This window comes from Typopeltis vanoorti, chromosome 17 (assembly GCF_054136105.1).
Source record: "Typopeltis vanoorti isolate ZY-2024b chromosome 17, IOZ_Tvanoo_1.0, whole genome shotgun sequence".
NCBI lineage: Eukaryota > Metazoa > Arthropoda > Arachnida > Uropygi > Thelyphonidae > Typopeltis > Typopeltis vanoorti.
This window is the reverse complement of record NC_143565.1, coordinates 98658372-98684153: the sequence shown is the minus strand read 5'-3', so window position 1 is coordinate 98684153 and position 25782 is coordinate 98658372. Positions and strand designations below refer to the sequence as shown.

The 25782-nt window shown below is 35.3% G+C and overlaps 1 protein-coding gene across 1 annotated transcript in view; it reads left to right on the top strand.

Moving 5' to 3' along the window:
- The window catches only part of Tace (ADAM 17-like protease Tace), a 238743-nt gene that overhangs the window by 22176 nt on the left and 190785 nt on the right, over positions 1-25782 (top strand). The window contains exons 3-5 of the mRNA XM_090406973.1: positions 3164-3297; positions 8507-8699; positions 12535-12754. Of these exons, the coding sequence (XP_090263099.1) occupies positions 3164-3297; positions 8507-8699; positions 12535-12754 (547 nt within the window). The remainder of the gene's footprint in view (positions 1-3163; positions 3298-8506; positions 8700-12534; positions 12755-25782) is intronic.

Sequence of the window (25782 nt, the reverse complement as noted above, 5' to 3'; positions counted from 1 at the left end):
ACAATTAGAAGGCCTAGCCATGGGAAGCCCTCCGTCACCACCATGTGCAGACCTTTTCATGAAGAAATTTGAAAATGAAATCTTCACCAACATTACTCCTAAACCTTCAATATGGTGGAGATATGTGGATGATATCTTCATCATATGGCAGGACAACATGGAAAACCTACATATGTTTGTCAATAGAATCAACTCACTCCACAATAAAATCAAATTTACTCTAGAAGTAGAAAACAACAACTACACTTCTTGGACATACTAGTTAATAGACAAGGTAACAATTTCAAACTGTCCATTTACAAAAAACCTATGGACACTGGACGATATCTACATTACTCTTCAAACCATCGTAGGTCACATAAACAGAGCATCATCCACATGTTGAGAAATCGAGCCAGAAATTTTATCTCTGACGATGAAGTTCAGACAGAACTGTCCCAAATATAACACTATCGCAAAAGGTTATCCTCGAACATCATCAACAAATTTCTATACAAAGATAACCAACAAGAAAAAACAGTCTCTCAGCAAATTTCAACAGCAGTCATCCCCTTTATGGGTTCAATTTCCACCAAAATTGCAAGATTGTTAAAAGCCCATAACATCAGGGTTGTATTTAAACCAACTACTAGCATCAGACAAGTTCTAAGATCTCCTAAGGACAGTGTTCCATTTTATAAATATCCAGGTGTGTATAATATTCCATGCATGTGTGGTCTTTCCTACATTGGACAAACTTCGAGAAGCCTGGAAATAAGACAGAAAGAACATGTTGGCAATGTAAATCACAACATAACGATCATCTCTGGTTTAGCACATCACTTTTCAACTTCGAACCATACTATAGACTGGGATAACAGCTCTATGCCCTATGTAGATGATGATTACAGACATCGATTATTCAAAGAAGCAGCAGTAGTGCTACATACAGGCTGTAACCTAAACAGAAATCAAGGGGCCATACTGAACGATGCTTGGAAAAATCTAATTAATTCTCTCAGTTCAACAGAACTACAATATGCGAATAATCATATTACACATTTGCATGTGACGCGTGTTCATGATACTTAGTAGAAAGTCACAGTTCATACAGACATGTCACGCGAATGTGTTATCTTAGCTACCTAACAGGTACTAACGTTTTTTGTATTCTTAAATCTTTTTTGCATTTATCATTTTTTTATACTGTGCAAGCCTTGAAAAAGCTAGTCAATTACTAGTGAAACTGGTAGGCAATATTGTACGAACATACGTACGAATTAAAAATCTATGGTCAGTTTATCAATAAGTCTTATATTTTTGAATTCATAATTGTAATTAAACTAGTTACTCACTCAATTGTGGCATGAAGTTATCTGCAAGATCATTGACAAGCTAAACAAAGAAATTATTTTGAAAGTAATGGAATATATAATAGTGATTAATATAGCTATTCACTCTGTTCATTAGGTCTTAGCAGTTTCTACTGACTTCCTAGTACCTGAATTGAAAGGAGATTAACATTATTTAAATCATCATCATTATTTAAAAATAAATAAAATAAGGTAGGTAAAATAAAACAAACTCTGCTCTCTCAGAGAAAAGCTCAGAGAGAGAGGAATTTGCTGGTCAAATATGTGAGGGCATGCTGAAAAGTTGTGATAATCACCATGAAGGAATTGATGTCTTCTTATATATTCTAAAAGAAAAAGAATAAATTATTACAATTTGATGAAACATGGGGGTTAAAGGGTTTTACGATATGTTCTTTCTTGTGGTTATGAGTTGCTTTAATATAATTTTTGTTCAAGGTGTTTAACAGAACTTTTCAGTCCCCCCCCCCATAATCAAAGTGTTTCATAACTGAAGATACAAATACCTGGTGCTGTACTAGAAGTTATTTGACACATTAACCTAGTCAAAGATCAACTGTTAATTGAAGGTTTGTTCATTGTTGTTTCTATAATTTTTAATAATGAATGCTGATCACCATGTAACCATGAAGGGAAGGATAACTCTTTTTCTGATGAAAAAATTTCTGGATAATACCCATAAAGTGACCCTTTTAATGTCACTATGCAGGTGAACAAAGTAATTGGAAGATAGATCCTGATGCCTTGTGGTCTTAAAGTCTAAAGAGAAAATAGCTCATACTTTAGCCTGTTATTGAGAGCTTTATGAAGAGAAGAAAGAAGCCACTTGTTGAGTTATTTTTTGATAATTTCATATGAAAGGTTGAATAGCTATATTAAGTATTTTTTATTTTATATTCTCATAATTGTTCACACAGTTAGCCTAGTGGCTGTGCACTTTGCTGCCATATGCCTGGGGAAGGAGTGTCCGAGGTTCGATTCCTGTTGGTGACGTGAGGAGCGAAAAGATCTTCCTCAGCCATAGCCAAGTTAGCCGGTCTTGGGCATGGTCAGTAGGGTTTTTATCCCCAGTTTATCTGGGGCTTTTCATCCCAAAAAGCAGGCAAACCGGCCTTGAGAACTCAACACCACTTCAGACATAGGATACACTGGGGCTTAGGGCTGACCACCTTATCCTGTGAACAGTTTAGGTCCGATGATTAATAAAACTCTCAACACCGCAAGGTAAAAGAGGGAGATGAGATGAGATTCTCATAATTAATTTATTATATTAATACAGGCAGTCCTCAATTTACATAAATGCCAAAATTTAATTTGTGTGTGCATCCTGTAAATGAAACTAACAGAAATAAACTTTAAAATGTTAATGCAGCACCATATACATTCATACAGGGAACATGTAAGCAATAGGATGCGATTAACAGGTGATTAGATTAAACCCAACTTTAAGTTAAAGTTTGCAAAAAGCAACTTGTAATAAGTTGGGGACTGTCTATATTTTGTTCAGTGTTGTTATATTAGAATTTTGTACTGTTTTGTTCTTTGTATTGTTTTATAAATTTAGAATTATTTGTTTTTGGATTAAATATTTGTTAGATTTTATTTTTTCTATGTTTTGATTGTTTAAAGTTTTCTGCTCATACTAAAGATTTTGTAGATTTTTTTTATGAAGTTGCATAAAAGTATTATTGTGTGGTGATAATGTTCTGTTGTCAAATGGGGAAAAAAAAATCAAGAATTCTTTAGAAAATGCTATTGTTTCATTTTTACTTCAAATATTAGTTCTTTCAAATGTGTGCATTGGTTTTCAGGCAATTCCGTCTCATTTTGAATCCAGCACAAGGATTGCTCTCACCACGTTTTAAAGCTTTTACAGTTGATGGTTCAGGTAACAAGCAACCGGTGTGGGTTAATAAGGACCAGTTTTTTGAAGGAAGAGTGTTTGGTGAGTTTGAATGATCTTAATAAATCAGTATTTAGATGTAAATTCAAATTCTAAGTTATCTGTTCTTATAAATCATTTATGAAATAAAGGCCACCTTTTTTTTGTTTGTTTGTTTAAAGAAAAACAAACATCCAGAGATAATTCATCTCCTTCTTATCATTATAAATTAAATCAGAATATAATACAGTGAAAACTGTGTTATCCAAATGGCTTGGGATTTGCTATCTTTGGATAGCATTCCCAAGCAGAGTTTTCTTGTGTACTAGAGGCTCCTTTCCCATGATGTTAATTGTGTGCTGAAGTGGTACTATCATGTGTCTGATATGTGAAATTTGTTGTCACAAATTTCATAAAATTAAAAAAAAGTAAAAAAAAAATATATATATATATATATATATATATTTGTAATGTATATATATTTGCTAGCCTGGTTGGCTGAGTAGTTAGTGCATCTGCTCTCCAGCCAAAGGGGTGTGGGTTCGAATCCCGCCGTGGGCATGGATGTTTGTTCATGCTCACAGCGGGATTCCACAGACAATCACAAATCCATCATCTCGATGGATTTGTGATTGTCTGTGGAAATAGTAGTGGTGGTAGTCGGCGGTAGATGGCGTTGGTGTAGTTGCAGTCAGTTGGTGGATTGAGTGGTGAAGACAGAGTTGTACAGCAGGTGCTCTCCCTCGATGAGTCTTTGGACTTCCTGGAGGTGTCAAATAATAATAATAATAATTCATACAGAAAAATGGAATTATTGATTAAAAAAGAAAAGAAAGACACTTGAACTCTACTGTTATTTGAAATGCGATATATTAGTTTCTTAAGATTAATACAGAATGCTACAATATCACATGAACACAAATTTTATTTATCTGCTCAATTACATTTACACATTTCAGCAAAATATTATATATCCTGGTACATTATTCCATGCTGTATTCTGTCAAAAGACTTAACAAAATCCAAAATTATCATGGTGTATCCATCCCCAATTGGTGACATTATTATAGAATGTGAGTAAGTTGCTAAAACATGGCCTTTCCTTAGTAAACCCATGCTGTTCATTCCAAAGTAGAGATTTACTATCAATCCATTTCTGAATGCGAGACTTTTTCCAATTTTTCCAAAATCTTCACCATCACTCCTGAGATGCTAATTGGTCGATAGTTGGATACGTTGGTCTCTGCATCACCCTTGTGCAATGGGATCACCATATATTCTTTCCGCTCCTGTGGAATCTTCCCTGTTCTGAGACTCAAATTATATAGCCTGTTCAAGGGAATACCAAGGTCACAACTTCGCCATTGCTCCTAGGAAATTACCGGCCGAGGAATTAATGATTCAAATTGAACGCGGGATTCGCCAACTGCCTAACCACATCGCCAACGATATCAGATTGGATGTAGCCTGTGTTCTCAACAAAGCAAAACCTCCAAAATCCAACATATCCAGTAGTGAATACAAGGCACTACAAGAATTGAAAAGAAACAAAAAAATAGTGATCACCAAAGCGGATAAGGGAAACGCCATTGTGGTACTTAATCTTAAAGATTACACAGGTAAGCTCAAGGCTTTATTATTAGATCGTTCCACTTACCTCCCCATTGATTACAATCCCACCAACTCACAAATTAGAAAACTCCATAGGCTCCTTAAGAAGGTCACTTCTTGGCCTGTGGAGATTACCAACAGACTAAAACCCTATAACTCCAGACCCCCCCGCATATATGGGCTCCCAAAAATACACAAAGAAAATGTGCCATTACGTCCCATAGTGGATGGCATTGATTCCCCCACTTACAAACTAGCCAAGCATTTAGCCAAAGCGCTCTCACACTATACTGGCAATACACCATCACATAAAAAACTCAGCCCACTTCAAAGCCAGTATAGAAAACCTTACACTCCAACATAATGACATAATGGTCAGTTTTGATGTCTCCTCCCTATTCACGAATGTCCCCCTCAAAGAAACCTTAGAGCTAATCCAAGCTAAATTTCCTCCCGATATCTCAGCCCTATTTCAGTTTACAATGAACTCAGGCTATTTCGTTTGGCAGGAAAAATTCTACAAACAGATAGAGGGGACAGCCATGGGTTCACCACTTTCCCCACCTTCTTTGGCCAACTTCTTCATGGAGATGTTTGAAGAGAAAGCCTTAAATTCAGCCCCACAAAAACCTACCATATGGCTTCGCTATGTTGATGATGTGTTCGCTATTTGGCCACATGAACCAGATACACTCCTCTCCTTCTTAACACACTTAAACAACCAACACCCTAGAATCAAATTCACCCTGGAAAAAGAGGAAAACAATAACCTCCCCTTCCTAGACACACTAGTCACCCGCCAACTTGATGGAACCTTGGTTTTCTCAGTTTATAGAAAACCCACCCATACAGGCAGATACTTTCACCAACAATCCCACCACCCCCCCTCACAACAATATGGAGTTATTAAAACATTATTCAACAGGGCAAAAATAATCTGTTCTAATGATCAAGCCCTAACCACTGAACTAAATCACATCCGTGACACTTTCTCAGCCAACGGCTACCCCCTCCAAAAAATCCCAAAAATACTTAACCCAGTTATCCACAACCCACCACCCCCTCCCCTTCACAAAAAAGATTCTAAATCTATCACGATTCCCTACATCAGAGGCACCTCGGAAAAAATCAATAAAATCCTAAAAAAACATGACTTGACCACTTGTTACAGACCACATAGAAAACTGGCATCTGTTATCTGCTCCACCAAAGACCAATCACTTCCCCTAGACCTACCTGGTGTATACCAGGTCCCTTGCAGCTGTAAACTGTCCTACTTTGGCCAAACAGGTAGGACAGCAAATATCAGAATCTCAGAACACAAGGATTACATCCGATTTTACCAGTACAGCCACTCTGGGCTTGCAGACCATGCTCTGGATACTCGCCACAGAATAAGATGGAAGAAAGCCACATTAATACACCGCAGCAAGTTCAAGTATGAAAGACTATTCATGGAATCAGCCTCGGCCCTTAGGAACATGCCAAACCTCAACAAATTTGGATGCATGAAACTGCCCCAAATTTGGGAAACTTTTATCAGAAGAACTTCAGCCCAAAGGCCAAGAACTACCAATACAGCCCGCCAGGGGGCACCATCAGGACTTTAGGAAACGCTAGCTTCCTAGCTTCAGTCTCATTTGCTGTTATTAGTACTCGTGTGCACGTGTCTTTTAGTAAGTTCCCAAGAAGATGGCAATGTGACGTTCGCCGAAATATCGGAAAGTATATATTAAAGTTTATTTAATCTATATTTCTAGTATACGCTGTCAATTCCTTAAATATTAGTTATCATTATTAAGGGAATACCAGTTCAGCTGAACACTTTATTCAGTTTATGCAACAGTTCTAGTACTTCCTCCTCATCCACAGGTTGATAGCTTTTAGCAAAATGGCTGCTCAACTAATTTTGTTGACTGATGGCATTCATCAGTCAACAAAACTGCATACATCTGCATGCAGTAGAGTTATTCTTGCAAATTCATTCTTTCTTTTACTTGCAGTGTAACAATAGAATTGTTTTGGGTTGTCTTTAACTTGGAGAGCTAGTTTCTTTTCATGCTTGGACTTTCCTTTACTTGGAGATTACGCTTTCCGTACAACACCTGACTCTTCTGGCTTGCTGCTTAGAATTATCATAACTGACATCATCATCATCTCGATGGGTCATTTGCCTCCATGGAGGTATAATGCTAATAATAATAGTAGCAATGATAATAACTAGTCCGTGCGGTTAGCCTAGTGGTACACACTTAACCTCCAACCTTACATCAGATGAACCCTCCAACCAACAACAGAACGACACCTTCATCACTCCTGGTGGAAATGGGGCAAATCGGAAGTAAATTCGGAAGGATATTAACTCTCCACCTCCACCAGAGGAAACAGCACCTGAGTCACTTGGAACAGATCTCCTACCGCAGGGAAAAAAAGTGCTCTCCTACTTCATTGCATGCGAATGTTATTTCGCTGTACAGATGTATATAGGATTTATCTTGTAGAATATATAGATTGTTAAATATATAATAAGTGTGATATATAATTATATATATGGTATGTAAATAGAATTAACTGTATATTTAAAAAAAAAAAAAAAAAAAAAAAGCTGAATTATACCTTAATTGATGTAATAGAGAAAATAATGTGTATGTAACTAACAGATGAGATTCCCTGTTTATAAGTAAAGGAAGTTAAGGCATTTTAAGAGAACAGTAATGTAACAACTATATTATGACATGATGATATAATATAAAATGAAACTTCTATTGAAATAATGGTATAACAAATGTGTATATTGTATATAGAATTCATTATGATGTAAATAATTGCAAAAGTTTATAATAAAGATGTTAAAAAAAAAAAAAAAAAGGTTAGCCTAGTGGTTATGCGCTTCGCAACCATATGCCTGGGGAAGGAGTGTCCTAGGTTCGATTCCCGTCGGTGACGTGAGGAGCTGAAGGATCTTCCTCAGCCATAATAGCCAAGTTAGCCGGTCTCGGTAGTGGAAAGTAGGGTTTTTCCCCAGTTTATCTGGGGTTTTTCATCCCGCAAAGTAGGCAAACCGGCCTTGAGAACTCAACACTACAGGCCATAGGATACACCGGGGCATAAGGCTGACCACCTTATCCTGTAAACGGAGTGAGGTCCGATGATCAATGGGCCCTCGACACCGCAAGGTAAAAGAGGGTATAAGGAAGATGATGATGATGATGTTTATGCTTCTTAACAAAAACATGAGTGATAATTGCTGTTTAAATATCTGCATCAGGAAAATCCCTTGATATTTTTCTCAGAGTTTTTATACTTTTTAAGCATTTTAATAGTTTATATCTGTTCCCCAGACACTAACTCACAAAATATCAAATTTTTATTATGGCCAAGAGAATTTTAGCATTGATTTTTTCATATTTACTCTCAATTTTTACCATTCCTTTCATTTATTTGGCATTTTGCATTTTGATTAATTTACAAACTGATGTTTAAAAGTTAACTTGTGAAAAAGAAGAAAAAAAAACATGAACACAGTTTCAATGAAAATTAAAGATTGTTTCCTATACATCACAGGTATAGATATATGATAATTGTCATTGTCATGTTTGATGTCATTTGGATTTTTCTTCCAAATTTATTTTTGTGTTTTATCTTTTTTATTCCTCATAAGGAGAAAAAAATTCAGATGTTAGTGCTCACATAGATGATGGAGTTCTTACTGCTGCAATTCGTACTTCTGAAGATACTTACATCGTTGAGCCATCATGGCGACATCTGCCAAATGAAGATAATGCTACTATGATTGTCTATAGAGGTTCTGATGTCAAATACAGTTGGGAATCATTATCAAATGATGGATTGCCGTAAGTTGATTGAAAGATTATTTTTATAACGGAAATTATCATTTTTATCATGTGCCAGAAATTAGTTGTTATAATGGAAACTCCATGGAGTTTGTAGCCTCATTGTGGAGGCTCACACTAACCATCATTTCTACAGTACCTATCACATCTTTCCTTAAACTTATTCACTGGCAAAGCATTCACACCCACTTCTGGTATCCCATTCCACTTATTCAGCTCTCTGCAAGCAAAAAAATCTAGGTCCTTACATCCTTATTAATTATACTTTTATACAAAATTTGTGGTGACTCCTTTTTCTCTGCTTTCCTGTCATGTACTGGAATTTCTTCAGCATGAAAAAATAATAATAACATTAAAAAAAACATTCTTATAAAATCTCTTGAATAGCTTAATATACTGTCATATTCTTTCTTTCTGCTTATTAAGCAGACATTATAAACCTTGATTGATTCAGCCAGAGAGGCATGTGGTGAGGTTGTCTGCAAGGATAGAAAAATCAGAACTCCATGGTGGACACAGGAAGTAAAAGAAGCAGTGAAGGAAAAGAAGAAAGCATATCAAAAGTTCCTGGCAAATAAGTCAGCTTGTGCTCTAAGAGAATACAGAGACAAATGTAAGAAAGCTAAACCCTGTGTAAAAGTAGCTAAACAAAAGTCATGGGAGGACTTTGGCAAGAACATAGAAAATAAATATCAAGGTGGCAAAATATTCTGGAGGTTGAAGAAGCTCAGAAATGGAGGAAAGAGTGCTGTAAAAGAAATTAGAGATGATCAAGGTGACATGAAAAGGGAGAAAAAGATATCCTTGAAGTATGAAGTAATTACTTCGAAAAATTGCTCAATAAAACAAGCAGTGATAGCACAGCGATAAAAAAACACTCAAAAGGCATACAGTCAAGAATACATATCCATACTAGAAGTAGAAAAAGCAATCAAAGGCTTGAAATGTGGAAAAGCAGCAGGAGTAGATGATATTTGACCAGAAATGCTGAAGTATGGTGGTATAAGAGTCTTACAGTGGTTGCACTGCATAGTTCAGAAGGCATGGACAGAGGGATGAAGTTCCAATGATTACAGTAGAGCTCTCATAGTACCCATATATAAAAAGGGAAATAAAACTGAATGTGAGAATTACAGAGGTATTTCCTTAGTGTTCCTGGTAAGATTATGCTAGTATACTTGAGAAACGGTTGAGAAGAATTGTGGAAGAAAAGTTTGGTGAATAACAAGCTGGATTCAGGCCAAATAGAGGCTGTCAGGATCAGATCATCCCTTTACAACAAATAGTCGAAAAATCATGGGAATATAACAAAAATATGTATTTAAGTTTGGTCGATCTGGAAAAGGCATATGACAAAGTGCCAAGAGAGAAGCTATTCAATACACTACATTTATATGGTGTCAATGGGGCATTATATCAAGCAATACTTTGTTTTTATTTGAGTTGTAAATCGTCTAAGTATAACATTGTCTGCATAAAGCAAAGAGCTTTATGCAGACAATGTTATACTTCTAAATAAATCTGCTACAAGTCTGCATGATTCCCTGACTAAATTGAATGACTGTTGTAATAGGTATGGTGTGAAGGTCAGCAATAAAAAGACAAAGACAATGAAAATAGGTAACATCGTTGAAAATGTCAACTTGTCAACTGTGTTGTGAACGGAGAACCTGTGGAACAAGTAAAACATTTCAGCTACTTAGGCATGATTTTTACTGAAGATGGTAAATTAAATATGGAAATAAACAACAGAATCAACAAAGCTCGTATGGTAGGAAGTTAACTGAATAAATTTATATGGAATAAGAGAAATTAGCCAAAACACTAAATTAGCTGTATACAAGACAGTGTTCAAACCAGTTTTAACTTATGTATCTGAGAGCTGGGTCAAAAGTAAAGCACTTAACCAAAGACTAGAGACTGCAGATATGAGAGTCCTAAGAAAGATTAGAAGCATGAACAGATGGCATCAATGGCAATATCGTATTAAAAACGAGGATATTAGGAAAGAACTTGACATTGTCAGCATCCAGGAATGTGTTAGCAGAGCTAATCCCAGGTGGTATGGTCACTTAAACAGAATGGGTAAGGAAAGATTAGCAAAACAAGTGTTCTCTTCCAGGTTGGCAGGAAAACGACCCAGAGGAAGACCAAGATATAGATGGATTGATACAGTAGAAAGCGCCTTAGATGATAGAAATATAAGATCTAATAATGTTGGAGTCTTGACAAGTAACAGACTGATTTGAAGGAAAATTGTAGATAGGAAGTTAGTAATGATGTAAATTTTTCATGTAGTAGTACTATCATATCCTATACACCCTTTGAGGGTACATGGCAGGAATTTGACGATGATGATAAATTCAACGAGTGGAAGAAAACATCAGAAATTCCTGTGAAACAAAAGCAAAGAGAACCACTCTCACCTCAAACTATAGAACTACTGACAAAGAGAAAATAACTGAAGAAATCTGAAGAAAATTTTCTAGAATACAAAATTATCTGTATGTTACTAAGAAAAAGAATTCCAGAAGACTACAAAGCTTTAAAGATACAAAAACTAAGAGAAGCCGTGCAGGCAAAAACCAGCCTGAAAAAAATATAGAAAGACAAATTTTAAACAGTCAATTCCATCTGCTTCACAGAATCAAAATGGAGAAAATAGAAGAAATTGTGCAGAATTTTTATAATGATCTCTATGCAACTAAGTTCCAAGTTTCAGAACCAAGCAATATACCAGATGTAGTTCCAGAAGAAATAGAACATGCCCTTAAGAAAATGAGTAAAGGTAAAGCCTCAGGACTTGATCATGCTAAGGCTGAAGAAATCCAACAAGGTGGACCAATTATTTTCAAAGCCTTGGCTGCCAGATTCATGTGGTACTTCAAAGAAAGAGAGATTCCAGAGGAATGGAAAACCTCAAAAACCATACTTCTGTTCAAAAAAACAAAGAAGGAAGACATGAAAAACTATCGTCCAATCTGTCTACTCTCTCACATATATAAGATCATGAACAGAATCCAAAACACTCGAAGACAACTCCATTGTGGAGAAGAGGCTTCTCCACAATAGATCATATCCAGGTCATTTCACAGCTAACAGAAAAATGCAGAGAATACCGAATACCTCTATGTTTTATCTTTATTGATTTTAAAAAAGTATTTGATACCATAGAACACAAAGCAGTCATCAGTGCCTTACTGGAAATAAAGGTGGACCCTACTTACATCCACATGATAAAAGAAATGAACAAAAATCAATATATGGGTATAACATGGAAGAGAGAGGCTCAAGATCGAGATCGTTGGAGGCATCTTTGTGACCTGCACTCACTGAGAAATCCTGAGTGAAACACGGGTACAAGGTAATAATATGGTTATACCAGATTTATTTATATGAACATATTTTAAAATTTAATTGACATTATTTAAGTAAAGCAGTTTTAAGATTATATACATTTTTGAAAATTGCAAAAGGTTTTTGCAAATCTAAGCCAATTACATGAACAAAGCATTTTTTGTTGCTGTCAGAACAGTGAAGAGCTGCTAGAAAAGCAGAAAGTACATAATAAAAATATTAATATTTACTAATTATATGAAGAGCCACAGGCTTCAATTCGGTGACATGAACTTATTTAAGTTAAGGGATATTACATCCCATATTGTTTCTTAGCCGAATAAGAAACTCTTTGAGTTTCTTATTCATTTAATATTAATGTTTAAATTTTAATATAAGGTAATTGGTACATACAGGCCCTAAATTTAGATAAATAGCCACATTTTTAAACCTTGACCATTATTTAAAATATATTAATACAGTATTTTTTGTTGTTCAGCACAAAATTTTGTAGTTATGTGAAGGAGGAGGGAAATTCATCAGCTGGTGAAGATGAGGAGGAGTTTTCCACCTATGAAAATAAAATAGTAAAGAGACAGGCTTTTGATCCATATAATTGGGAACCAGTCCAAACCAGATGTTCATTACTATTAGTGGCTGATTATCGATTTTATACAAACATGGGTGGAAGTAATCTGAAAGGAACAATAAATTTTTTGGTAAGTATTGAAGGAAAGTAAATTTAACATTTTTCTAATGCATTTAGAATTCTGATAATTTGAAATGAATTATTATAATAATTATAATTATTATATTTCATTATATTATAATGAAAAATTATAATAATATAATTATAATTTTAAAATTGTACTGATTAATTTATGGTGTGGTGTAGGAGAGTTGATTGTTATTTTATAAACTAATGACAAACACTTTTTTTTCGACTGATGTAGACTCAAGTATAGCCATTTGTTAAGGCATCTGTGTAATTCACATAACTATTTTCTTTTTTGGTCACACTGTTTGGACTTCATAAGCCCTCCCCCTCCCCCCAACACACCCCACGAGTATCTTATAGAGTTTTGGGAGTGAAGTCTCTGCTATTCGAACCCTCAGTCTGTTGGCTGGTGAATGGATAATTGCTGGACAGGAACTCGCATTACTGTTCACCATTACATTTTTTATAGTTAATTTGATTGCTTTGTTTTACAATCATAACAGATGTGTCTTAATATAATTAAAGTGTAAGAAAACTATAATTTAAAAATTTTCATAAATTGTGAAGCTGTACCTTCCTACTTACCTACCTTCTTTATTCCCTGTTTGTCCATAAAACTAAGATCCATCTTTTCAAGTTAGTCCTGTCTGTTGTAACTAATTCTTTTTTTTTTTTTTTTTTTCTTTTTCTTTGCCAAGTTAGCTTAGCCATTTCTCCCTTTTCATATTTTTTCCTTCTGGGATCCATATCAAAGTTACTCTTAGAATTTCTCCTATGTCCATTCTCAGTACATTATGTTTATTTCATAAGTGAGGTAGAAAATCCTATAGCACATCAAAGTTGTATGAGGGATGCAGTGAGGATTGAGAAATAAGAAATCTGTTGACTTTTTTCTTGAAAAGTCGAAGGTTTTCTAGTCATTGGGACACTTTATGAGGAAGACTGATTTGGAAGACACAGGTAGATGGAATAAATGAGGAAGAGGAGAAGCAGGTTTGATGTGTTTGCAGTTGAACTGAAAAAATGTTGGCAGCTGCTTCTTTCGTTTTAACAGGCCCATCAGAAAATAGAGGAATGATGGCTGCCATTTCACTGAAGCAAGGCCATAGAAGTAAGGTACACGACAACTGGGCGCTAGCCAGGTGGGCAACAGAAACTTACAAATTTTTGCACACTTAGCAGGTATACGATTTGGCGGATTTTTTTTTTTTTTTTTTTTTGTAAATATTGATAAAATGTATATAAATATAAATGTGGTTAAGACTTATGAGTTATTTCCACATAATTGAAAAAAAATAAAAAATAAAGAAAGAAAAATAATCCAGACCTAATGACTAAGCTTACCTGTGTGAATTTGGCTCCGATATTCTAATTTTCAATAAATTAAAAAATTTTATTTTTTTGAAGAATTATATCATATATCAAAATTTATAGGATCATTTAAGAAAGAGATGGTTTAAAGTGAGTGGTTAAAAAGAATGATTTAAAAATGAAAAAAAAAAGGTATAATTGCACAATATTAAAGTAAAGAAAAAATAGTTTTTTAATTCATTTATTAATATTACTTTGTAATTAATAAACATATTTACACATGTTAAATATATACATTAAAACAAAAAAAGTATATGAAATTCAAAACAAAATTTTTATTTTAAATTTATTAATTCATATATTATAGTTTTTTATATATTTTATATATTTTTTAACATATTATATAAATATATTATATATTATAAAATATATAATATATTTATATAAATTTATATAATAAAAAATTAAAATATAAAATTATAAAATAATATAAAATATATTATATATTTTATAATATAGTTTATTAATTCTATTATATTTTCCCTATCATAATTTATAACTTTTTTCAAAATTCTTTGGTCAGCTTCATCGTAACATCTAATGTTGATAACCTGCTACTGCTCTTTCATAATCAACATCATATGTTTTTTTAATTTTTTGTAGTCCATTTACGAAAATCCATAAATTTGGATGACTTGTGCTGCTGCCAATGTTCAACTGCAATTTTCGATGATAGGCTTCCGTAAAATTATTTGTCCTATTGCTTCCATTTATTGTTCGGTACACAGACCAAACATTTGAGGGAAAAATCGGTGGAGCCCTTGTTCTATTATTCCTTAGACGACCTATGTATGTGTTCGTAAACCATTCTAAAATTAGTTCAAATTCATTGGATAAATGATTCTCAATTTCAGAAATAGCATAAATCTGGTTAAAAGATTGCATTGTTAAAAGCTAAATGCTTACAAAGATTTTGTACAAGATGAAAAAAGCAACCATTTATGTTAGCTTGTGGAAATACTATACGTGAAGCTTGGTGAATGACAATTTCATAATCAACATCTATATTTTCAGGATCTAGTAATGGCGACATTTCATGTATCACGTAAAATAATTTTCCATATGTTTTAAGAGTCTTATTAGGTAGTAAACAATACATAACAGGGAGAACAGGACCTCCATCCTTTCTAGCCAAAATAACAAAAATTTCAGCAAAAAGATGGGGAGAAAGTAAAAATGTGCCACTCACAAATAATTCATTCATGCTTTGACTCCACATTGCATGACTTTCATGACCAAAGATTAATATTCTCATTATGATATAAACTAAAATATTTATTAACTAGATGACTCATTTTTTGCATCTGAAATTTCAATATAACTTCTCTATAATTTCTTAATTCTACACAATAAAAATAAACTTAATTATAATTGAGATTTTTCAAATTTTGTGTTTATATCCTTCTCTTAACTCGTTTCTCAAAAAATTATTATTTAAATTTACCAGGTAGTAGATTAATAGAATAGCATTGCATATTTGATCTATTATTTTGTCACCCAGATGTCTGGCGCTCACTTGGCCATCGTCCAGTTGACCGTGTCCCTAGAAGTACTTGTAGCAGAGACATAGAGCTGAAATAGTGCATCTGTGCGATAGAGGTTGAAGTAAGTTTGTGAGTATTTGTTCTCCTTTAGACAGCATTGAGAAATGTTAGGAAGGTTTTAGGTGTACCACTCAAACATGTGAACAATAATTCTAAGACTGTATGGAGTTTGGATTTTTATACATTTTGTAGTTAGGTGGGTGAAAAATAGCATCTCGAGGGGAATAGAATGATTAGTTTTTAAGAGGAAGATGTTTTTAGGCGAATTAAATACAGAAATAGACAACAGAATAAACAAAGCTAATATGATGAGATTGTCTAGACCTAGTAACCTGCAGAGAAAAAAAATGGCGGCTGCATTGTCATTCCATGATTTTAATTTGGATTTCAGTAGGTTCGTTAAGTGTGAGGTCTGTTATATGTATTCCTTCGATTACATAAATGATTTGTGGATGTTTAGTGCGGATGGAAGAAGGGTGTGTGCGAAATGTGACCTGAACGAGGAATTGATGAATGCGAATATGAAGTTGATGACAGAAAGTGCTAGTACCGATTGTGTCGTGAGTGCACGTTTGAAAGAGGATGGCGAGAAAGAAAGGCGAAAAAATGTTAAAAAATCAGGAAAAAAGAAAAAGAGCGATTTGACAACCGTAACGGATGTTAAAAGGGACGAAAGTGAGGCGAAAAGAAACGAAATTGAGAGAACGAATGAAAATAGAAATGGCGTGGTGCAGAAATCACAAGTAAAAAAAATCGAAAGAATGAATGATAACGAAAAAAGAATGACTGATGGCGAAAGTTGGACGCATGTTGGAACGAAAGTACTGAACCAAAGAAAGATGAATGACAGTAAAAGTGAGAAGAATGATAGCGAAAGTTGGACGCATGTTAGTCCGAAAGTACGGAAACAAAGAAAGATATGTGAGAGTGAAAGTGAGAAGAATGACAGTGAAAGTTGGACGTATGTTGGACCGAAAGTACGGAAACAAAGAAGGATGAATGAGAGGGAAAGTGAGAAGAGAGGGTCGAGAGTTAGAAAGTTAGAAAGATTTAATGATAGAGTGAATGTGTCGCGAGGTTCAGAAGGTGAATTGGGTTGGATGAAGCAAGAAATGAAATGGATGCGGAATGAAATTAAGAGAATGCAGGTCAAAACTATTAAAATAAATCATGATGGCATGAAAGAGTTAACAAAAGATGAGCGAGTGGCGTTGTATGGCGACTCCATTATTAAAGGTGTGCTAGAGGATAAAATGCACAAGGTATGTTTTCCAGGCGGTAAAATGAGTAGAGTGATTGAGGCATTGAACACGAGGCGGGAACGAGCAAAAGAGTTAATTGTATTAATTGGTACAAATGATTTGAGAGAGAACAAAGAGCATGTCAAAATGAATGTCAGGAGACTGCTTGGAAAGATAAAGGAGAATAGTGTGACAGGAAGGGTGGTCAGTGTGTTGCCTAGGTATGATTGTGGTGAAATGAGGCGGAGAGCAAGGATTATGAATGATATTCTGGCTGAAATGTGTGAGGAGATGGGAGTACAGTTTGTTAATGTGTGGAATGAGTTTGAGGGACGAAGTGAGCTGTATGGGAGCGATGGACTGCATTTGAGTGGTTATGGTGTGAGTCGCTTGGAGAGACTGCTGCTGGAAGGTAGAGAAGTGAATAGAGAGAATGAATCAGATCGAGAGGGGAGTGATGTGGAAGAGCAGGAGAGATTGAAGGAGTGGAAATGAATGTGGAAGTGAGTGGTATGAGTATAGATAATGAGAGAATGGGTGTGCAAGAGGAGCAGGGAAACGGGGAGGCTCAGGGTGGACAGGGATACACAGCGTGAGAAAGGTGGATGCTCCAAGAGGAGGTGAGAGAATGTGTAGGCAGGAAAGTAATGGGATGATCAGGGATCAAAAGGAAACAGATGGAATTGCAAACGGTTCTAAAATGAAGAAGCAGAAAGGGAAATGGCCCCAGACCAGCATGGAGATATCACATCGAGTGAGTGGTATCAGTGGAACTAGCTGTAGATCCAGAAATGAGTTGTTGTGTTTGTATACCAATGCTAGAAGTATAAGAAACAAGGCGGATGAAATGGTTGCACTAATTGCGTCTGTGCACCCAGAGATTGTCGGAATACAGGGTGTTCGGGATAAATTTGACATATTTATAATTAATTATATTTTTCCGTAAGTTACATGTATTAACACATACTTCTCTTCATTTAAAAGTTTGGACCCTTCTTCATTCATATACAAGATGTCAGAAAGGATGGATAGCTGGAACCCACCTGAATCATGGAAGAGAATAACTTGTATCATGATGATTCGTGCCCGCCATCAAAATAAGGATATTACGACTGCTGCCCAATGCTCCCTGAATACAGTAAAAACAATCAGACATGAACTAGAGACTTGCAATGGTGACTACGAGGATGTAGCAAGAAGAAAGATCCCTAGCAGACGATCTGATTGCGTTCGTACAGCAGAATTCCTCGCAAATCTGCAGGAACAGGTGTTGAAGAACCCTGGCATTGGAATTCGGGCTTTGTTCGTGGAGTTGCTAACTGTAGTCAAGCCCTGGATAACAAGGGTAGCCAATGGTAGGCCGTATGTATGGCAGCAGGATTCGGACCCTTGCCACACCTCTGGGAAAAGTCAAAAATGGTTGTCTGAAAATTTCTACGACTTCACCAGTCCAAATGTTTGGCCTCCAAACTCCCCAGACCTTAACCCCATGGATTATTTTGTATGGGGCGCAGTTGAAAAAGACACCAATCGCACTTCCAGTAATACAAAAGCCCAGTTAATGGATAAAATTAAAACAGTTTTTGTGGCCCTTCCCAGGGAGACTGTAGCATCAGCTTGTTCGAGGTTCCGAAGCAGAATTGAAGCTGTGATCGATGCTAATGGTGGTTATTTTGAGTAAATCTTGTTGATAGTATTGTAATTAACTCTGCCTGTAATGTTTTTTTGTCAATTCATTAAATTTAATAGATACAAAGAAGATTTTCTTTTTTCTTACGAAACTGTCAAATTTATCCCGAACACCCTGTAAGTGAGACATGGTTAGATGAGGATGACATCCTGACAGGAATAGAGATGGAAAGGTATGATGTGTTTCGTGAGGATAGAAGGGGTAAAAAGGGAGGGGGAGTGCTATTGATGATAGAGAAAGAGTTATGTCCATACAAGGTAGAGATGCAAGGGGGAAATGGGGCCAGTGGTTTTGAGGCAGTATGGTGTGAGATAGAGGTGAATAGAATCAAATACTTGGTGGGATGTTGTTATAGACCTGGTAATGTGGATGGTGGTGATAGTGAAATGTATAGTCAAATAAGCCAAGCAAATAATAAAAGGGTGATCATTATGGGTGATTTTAATTATGGCAATATAGACTGGAATGAAGAGATAGCAACTGGAAGTAAAGAAAATGAGTTTCTTGAGTTTTTGAGGGATAACTACCTCAGACAGTATGTAACAGAGGGCACAAGAGGATCAAGGGTCTTGGATTTGGTCATCTCATCGGAGGATGTAATTATCAATGAGGTATCAAATCATCCACCAATTGGCGAAAGTGACCATGAGGTGATTACTTGGGTGGTTGCCAGCAGTGCAAGGACCCCTGTGAAAAAAGGGTATATGTGGAACTACAAGGGGGGTGATTATGAAGAGCTCAGGAGACAGCTTGCAGGTGTAGCATGGAATGAGGAGTTAGCTGGAAAAGAGATCAATGCAGCTTGGGGGATTTTCAAAAAATATTTAGTGGATGCAATGTCTGAATGTATACCACGGGTGAGAAGGTTAAATAAGTTAGGTGTGAGATGGATGAATGAAGAGATTAAGCATGCAATACAGAGAAAAAGGGCATTGTGGAGGCAGCATAAGAGAAGTGGAAGTAACCAATTTCATGAGTTCTACAAAGACCAGGCAAGGAGAGTGACTTGGTTGGTGAGAGTAGCTAAAGAGAGGTATGAACAGCAGTTAGCTAATGAAGCTGAAAAGAATCCTAGGGAGTTCTTTCGATATGTAGCCAGCAAAAGAAAGAATGATTATGGAAGGATGACATTGATTGGAGGAAATGGTATAAAGACAGCTGTTGCAGAATGTGTGGTGGAGATACTTAATGAGCAGTTCATAAAGATCTTTCAATCTTGTGAATGTGACTTCATGGAGAGATTAAGAGCAGTTGATGATGGGGAGGAGAGACTGACTGTAAGTGAGCAAGAGGTGTTTGGGGAGTTGAGTAAACTAGATGTAAATAAGGCTGTGGGACTTGATAATATATCACCGCGTATTCTGAAGGAATGTGCCAGAGAGTTGACACCTGCCTTGACATATTTTTTTAATACGAGTCTTGCACTTGGTCAAGTCCCTAAAGAGTGGAAGGAGGGCAAGATTGTGCCACTTCATAAAGGAGGTGATCGAACTCAAGCATCAAACTATAGGCCTATCTGTGTGTCAGGTGTTGTGGTTAAGTTGTTGGAGAAGCTTGTGAGAACTAGGATCCAGAGTTGGGTTGACAACAATGGTATAATCTTTGATGGACAGCATGGATTTGCTAAATGGAGGTCGTGTTTTAGTAATCTACTTACTTATTACAATAAAGTGACTGCTTCCTTGGACAGAGGAGAAGGATACACAGTAATATACTTGGATTTCGCAAAAGCTTTTGATAGAGTGCCTCATGATAAGTTGACAGTCAAACTAGAGCAGATGGGGTTGGATATTAGATTAGTGCATTGGATTGGAGACTGGCTATCTGATAGGTATCAACAAGTTGTGTATGGGGGTGCAATATCCAGGAAAAGGAAAGTCACTAGTGGAGTGCCTCAGGGATCTGTTTTAGGGCCATTACTATTTAACTTGTATATTAATGATATTGGCGAAGATTTGGATGGAGATATTCAGTTGTTTGCAGATGATGCAAAGTTGGGACGAACCATAAAGAGTAGTGAAGATGTTGTGGCCTTGCAAGAAGACTTGAATAAATTGAGTGATTGGGCAAGCAAATGGGGATGTGAGTTCAATGTTGCAAAATGTAAGGTTTTAAAATTTGGAAAACAAAGATGGGATGCAGAATTTATGCTTGGTGAAAATATATTGTTGGAAGTAGAGGAAATAAGAGATCTGGGAGTGATAGTGGATAAGGATCTAAAATTTAGGGGTCACATCGCCAAAATTGTGAAGACAACACAAAGACTTCTGGGAATGATGAGGAAGACACTGACGTGTAGAAGTAGGGAGATTCTTGTTCCATTGTATAAGGCTTTGATTAGGCCACACATGGACTATTGTGCCCAGATTTGGTCACCTGGTTTTCAGAAGGATGAAGAGATGTTGGAAAGGGTCCAAAGGCGACTGACTAAGGTAGTTTCTGACCTCTGGAATGTCGAGTATGAGGAAAGATTGAAAAGATGTAATTTGCAGAGACTAGTGGAGAGAAGGAAGAGGGGAGATATGATAGAGACCTACAAGTTGGTAAGGGGTTGCTATAGGATCAATGGTGGAGAAGTTCTACAGCGAATAGTGGGAGATCAGGGGAGAACCAGAGGTCATCCCTGGAAACTGTATAAAGAGGGTGTGAGTAGGGGAGTGAGAGGCAGGTTTTTTCGTGCAGAGTTGTGAATGATTGGAATGCCTTGCCTGAGAGTGTGGTGTCTGCAAGGAGTTTGAATGTGTTTAAGACCCGGTATGATGAGATGTGTGTGAGATAAAAGGACCTCCTAGATGAGTCTTTGACTCCATGAGGTCTTGTTTAATAATAATAATAATAAAATAAAAATAATAATAAATCTGTATCATCATCATGCATATCAAAGATTTAGGCCTAGCATGGCCTGTTCCGGCCTTAGAAGTCATCGTTTAAGAAGACATCCTGGTTTTCTTTTTCCTAATGGCTTGTACTTTAAGGCTTCTTTTGGTAATCTTTCTGTTTTCATTCTTTGAACGTGTTCCATCCATTTATGTTTATATTTGTTAATTTTTTCTATTACTGGCTCTTGGTTAATTCTTTCATAATTTCTTCATTTCTTTTGTGATCAAATAGGATATAGTTTGCAGTTTTTCTCATAAACTTAATTTCTGCTGTTGTTAATCTTTGTTTGTCTTTTTGTTTTATTGTCCAGATTTTGCTTTCATACATTAAGACTGGTTGGGCTAACGTATTGTATACTTTTAGTCTGGTTTGTTTTTGAACTAGGTTTGGTTTAAATATAGAGTTAGTTACACCTGTTATTTTTAAATATTTTGCAATTTTTATGTTTATATCTTTTTTATTTTCATATGTGATCATACATCCTAGGTAGTTAAATGAATTCACCTGTTCTAAGATCTTGTTATCTATTATTATTTTAGTTCTTGCTGGATCTTGTCCTTTAAAGGCCATAGTTTTTGATTTTTCTGTTGATATTATCATACTATAATCTTTGGATATCTCATTTAGATCTAAAATAGCTTTCTGTAAGTTATCTTCAGAATTTGTAATTATTATTTGGTTGTCGGCAAAGAGGAGAGTGTTTAAGTTTACTGTAGGAGAAAGTTTAATTCCTTGATGTAAATTTTTATTTCATTTTATTATTATTTCATTTAAGTAGATATTAAAAAGAGTTGCTGAGAGGGGACATCCCTGTTGGACCCTTTGGTTTATCTCTCTCATATGTGATAGCTTGTGATTTAATCTTATTTGTATTTGATTATTTTCATATATACTTGTGATAGCTTTTAGGATATTATTTGATATTTGTCTTTCTTTTAATATGTTAAATAATATGTTTCTTTTAACTTTGTCAAATGCTTTTTCAAAGTCAATAAATGCAATATGTGTTTCTAAATTGTATTCTCTTCTTTTCTCTATTATTAATTTTAGGCAAAAGGCCGGGTCTATACATGATCATCCTTTTCTAAATCCATTCTGTACTTCTAAAATAAAGTTTTCGGAATATTTCATTAGTTTGCTATTTAAGATTCTGCTATATATTTTGTAACAGGAATTTAGTATACTGATACCTCTATAGATTTTAGAGTCATCTCTATTACTTTTTTTAAAGACTGGAATCACAATTGCTTTTTTCCATTCTATTAGGGGGGGGGGTGATACTAGTTGAATAAATTTTATTTAAAAATAATAAGAGTCTTTCTTTGAATCTTTTTCCTGCATATTTATACAGTTCTGAACCTAGCTTATCTTCTCCAGGTGATTTTCCATTTCTTGTTTCTTTCAGTCTGATTTCTAATTCTCTTTAGTTATTTCCTTTTCATTTTCGTTAATTGTTTGCCAGTTGTCTTTTTTAAAATATTTGTCTGTCCACAATTCTGTGTAGTAATTTAGAAATTCTTCTAATTTCAATTCAGTGTTTAATTTTATGTTTTCTTTGGTATCTGCATTTAAGTGTTTCAAAATCTTATATACATTTGGTATTATTTTATATAAATCATGTTCTAAATTAGAAACAAATTTGTTCCATGATTCTCTGTCTTTTTCTAACTTCTCTTTTAGCTATGGCTCTTATTCTTTTATATTCTATTTCATCTTCTAATTTTTTACTGCTTAACCATTTGTGATTGGCTTCTTTTTGATTATTTCTTTGATTGCATCATCCCAGATATTCAGTTTTTTCCTTTTATTGAGTTTTTTGGTATTTCCTATGCTTTCATTTGCTGCTGCATTTGGTATCGTTTTTATATTAAGCCATTCTATTTCTATTTCTTCATTTTGTTTTATTTTATCTAGATATTGGTTAATTCTTTGTTCATATAGCCATTGTATATTTGTGTCATTCAATAGTCTAGTTTTATAAACAAATGTTTCAATATTTCTTTCTGTTCTTGTTACTTGTGGTCATTTAGGTGATAATCTTAATTTTATTTTAACAATAAAGTGGTCACTGCGTATTTCATATCCTCTGTGAACTCTAACATCTAGTGAAAATTTTGATGTCTTTTCATTTAATATAAAGTAATCTAATATTGATTTCCATCCTCTTGCTGCCCAAGTATATTTATGTATGTCTTTATGTTTATAGAAGGAATTCATTATTTTTAGGTTATTATAAACTACAAAGTCAATCAATTTTTTACCATTCCCATTTAGAGTATGTTCTCCATGTATTCCTATATTATTAATTTTCGTGTTTCCAATTCTTGCATTTAGGTCTCCTGCTAAAATTACGTAATCATTTTTATTTATTTTATTATATATGTTTTGTAGCTGATTATAAAAATCAATATTAACCTGCTCTCTTCCTTCTTCTGGAGAATATAAACCAATTATTGTTAAATAGCCTCTATTTTTATTCTAGCTTCTATTATTCTTTCATTCCATAATTTATAATGTTTTAACTGTTTTGAAAGGGAGTTATGAATCCAAATCATGACTCCTGCTTGTGCTCTTTGTCTCTGTCGACTCCACTGTATATCACATTAAAATTTTCGGTTCTCATAGTTCCTTTTAATTTCTTTTTTGTTTCAGTGATTACTGCTATTTTAAAATTTCTTTCATTTAATAATTGGTCTAATTCTATTTCTTTATATGCTATTCCTCTTACATTAAAGTTTGCTATGTGTATTATATTTTGTCGTTTCCATTTTTGTTTTACCTTTTCCATTCCAGGGTCGTTTCCCATAGATTCAACCCAATTATCTTTTTCTGTCAGCTTACTAGTAGAATTATGTTCTCCATGTCAGGGGACTAGCCTGATGATGGAATAGTTCAGTGGTAGGGCTGCTACCTTAAGGCTTCTGAACTAGTCTTCTTCCGAATTTAAACCCATAGGAGGAATAGGATATATTGAAGGGGGGGAAGAGTAGATTATAGAAGAATTATAGTAAGGTTTATAGAGAGGGCATAGTTGTAAGGCCAGAAATGAAAAGACCCCATGGCCCTCAAGTACTCTAATAGCATAAGGGTCATAAAATAAGAAGAGTTGGCTGATAAGGCCTTATAGGAAAAATTAAAGTAAGTGGATCTTCCTCAAAGTAGGAGGAGGAGAGGATAGATCCAGCTAGGGGTCCATTGGAGTGCTGCTTCCCTTACAATCAAGATGATTGTCCCTTATGGTCATGTTGGTCCACGAGTCCTTATTCAGTATATTTGGACCATCCCACCATACACACACAAACACACACACACAAACACGCAACCACACACATGGTGGGCTCTCATATCTGCCACCCAGGGGACGCGCTCTCTAGGGGTTACAGGGTCCCTTGAGAGATAAATCTGTATGAAATAAGAAAAAAAATTGAAAATGTTAAACTTGCTATATACAAAATAGCATTTGAACCAGTTTTAACTTATGGGTATGACATCAGTCAGAAATAAAACATTTCATCAAAGATCCACAGATATGAAAGTTCAGAAAAATTAGGAAATTAAACAGATGGCATCAATGCCATCTGTTTAATCCATTTTAAATATGATTCTGCCATCAATGGCAGAATCATATTGAAAATGAAGATATCTCATCTCATCTCATCTTCCTTATACCCTCTTTTACCTTGCGGTGTCGAGGGTCCATTGATCATCAGACCTCACTCCATTTACAGGATAAGGTGGTCAGCCTTATGCCCCGGTGTATCCTATGGCCTGTAGTGTTGAGTTCTCAAGGCCAGTTTGCCTGCTTTGCGGGATGAAAAAACCCCAGAATAAACTGGGGAAAAAACCCTGCTGTCCACGCCCAAGACTGGCTAACTTGGCTCTGGCTGAGGAAGATCCTTCAGCTCCTCACGTCACCGACGGGAATCGAACCTAGGACATTCCTTCCCCAGGCATATGGTTGCGAAGCGCATAGCCACTAGGTTAACTGCACAGACAAAAAAAAAAAAAGATATTAGGAAGTAATTTGACATTAGCATTTGAAAATGTGTGAACAGAGGTAATCTAAGGTAGTATGATCACTTAAACAGAATGGGAGAGGAAAGCTTAGCAAAACAGGTGTTTGATGCAGGGATGTCAGGAAAAAGATTGAGAAGGAGACTAAGATCTATTTGGTTCAATGCAGTTATAAGCACCTTAGAAGATCAAAGGATAAGATCTGTAGTATTGGAATCCTGACTTTTAACACACTAATTTGGAAGAAAATTTGCCAATAGTAATAATGAATAATAAACCTTGTCATGCA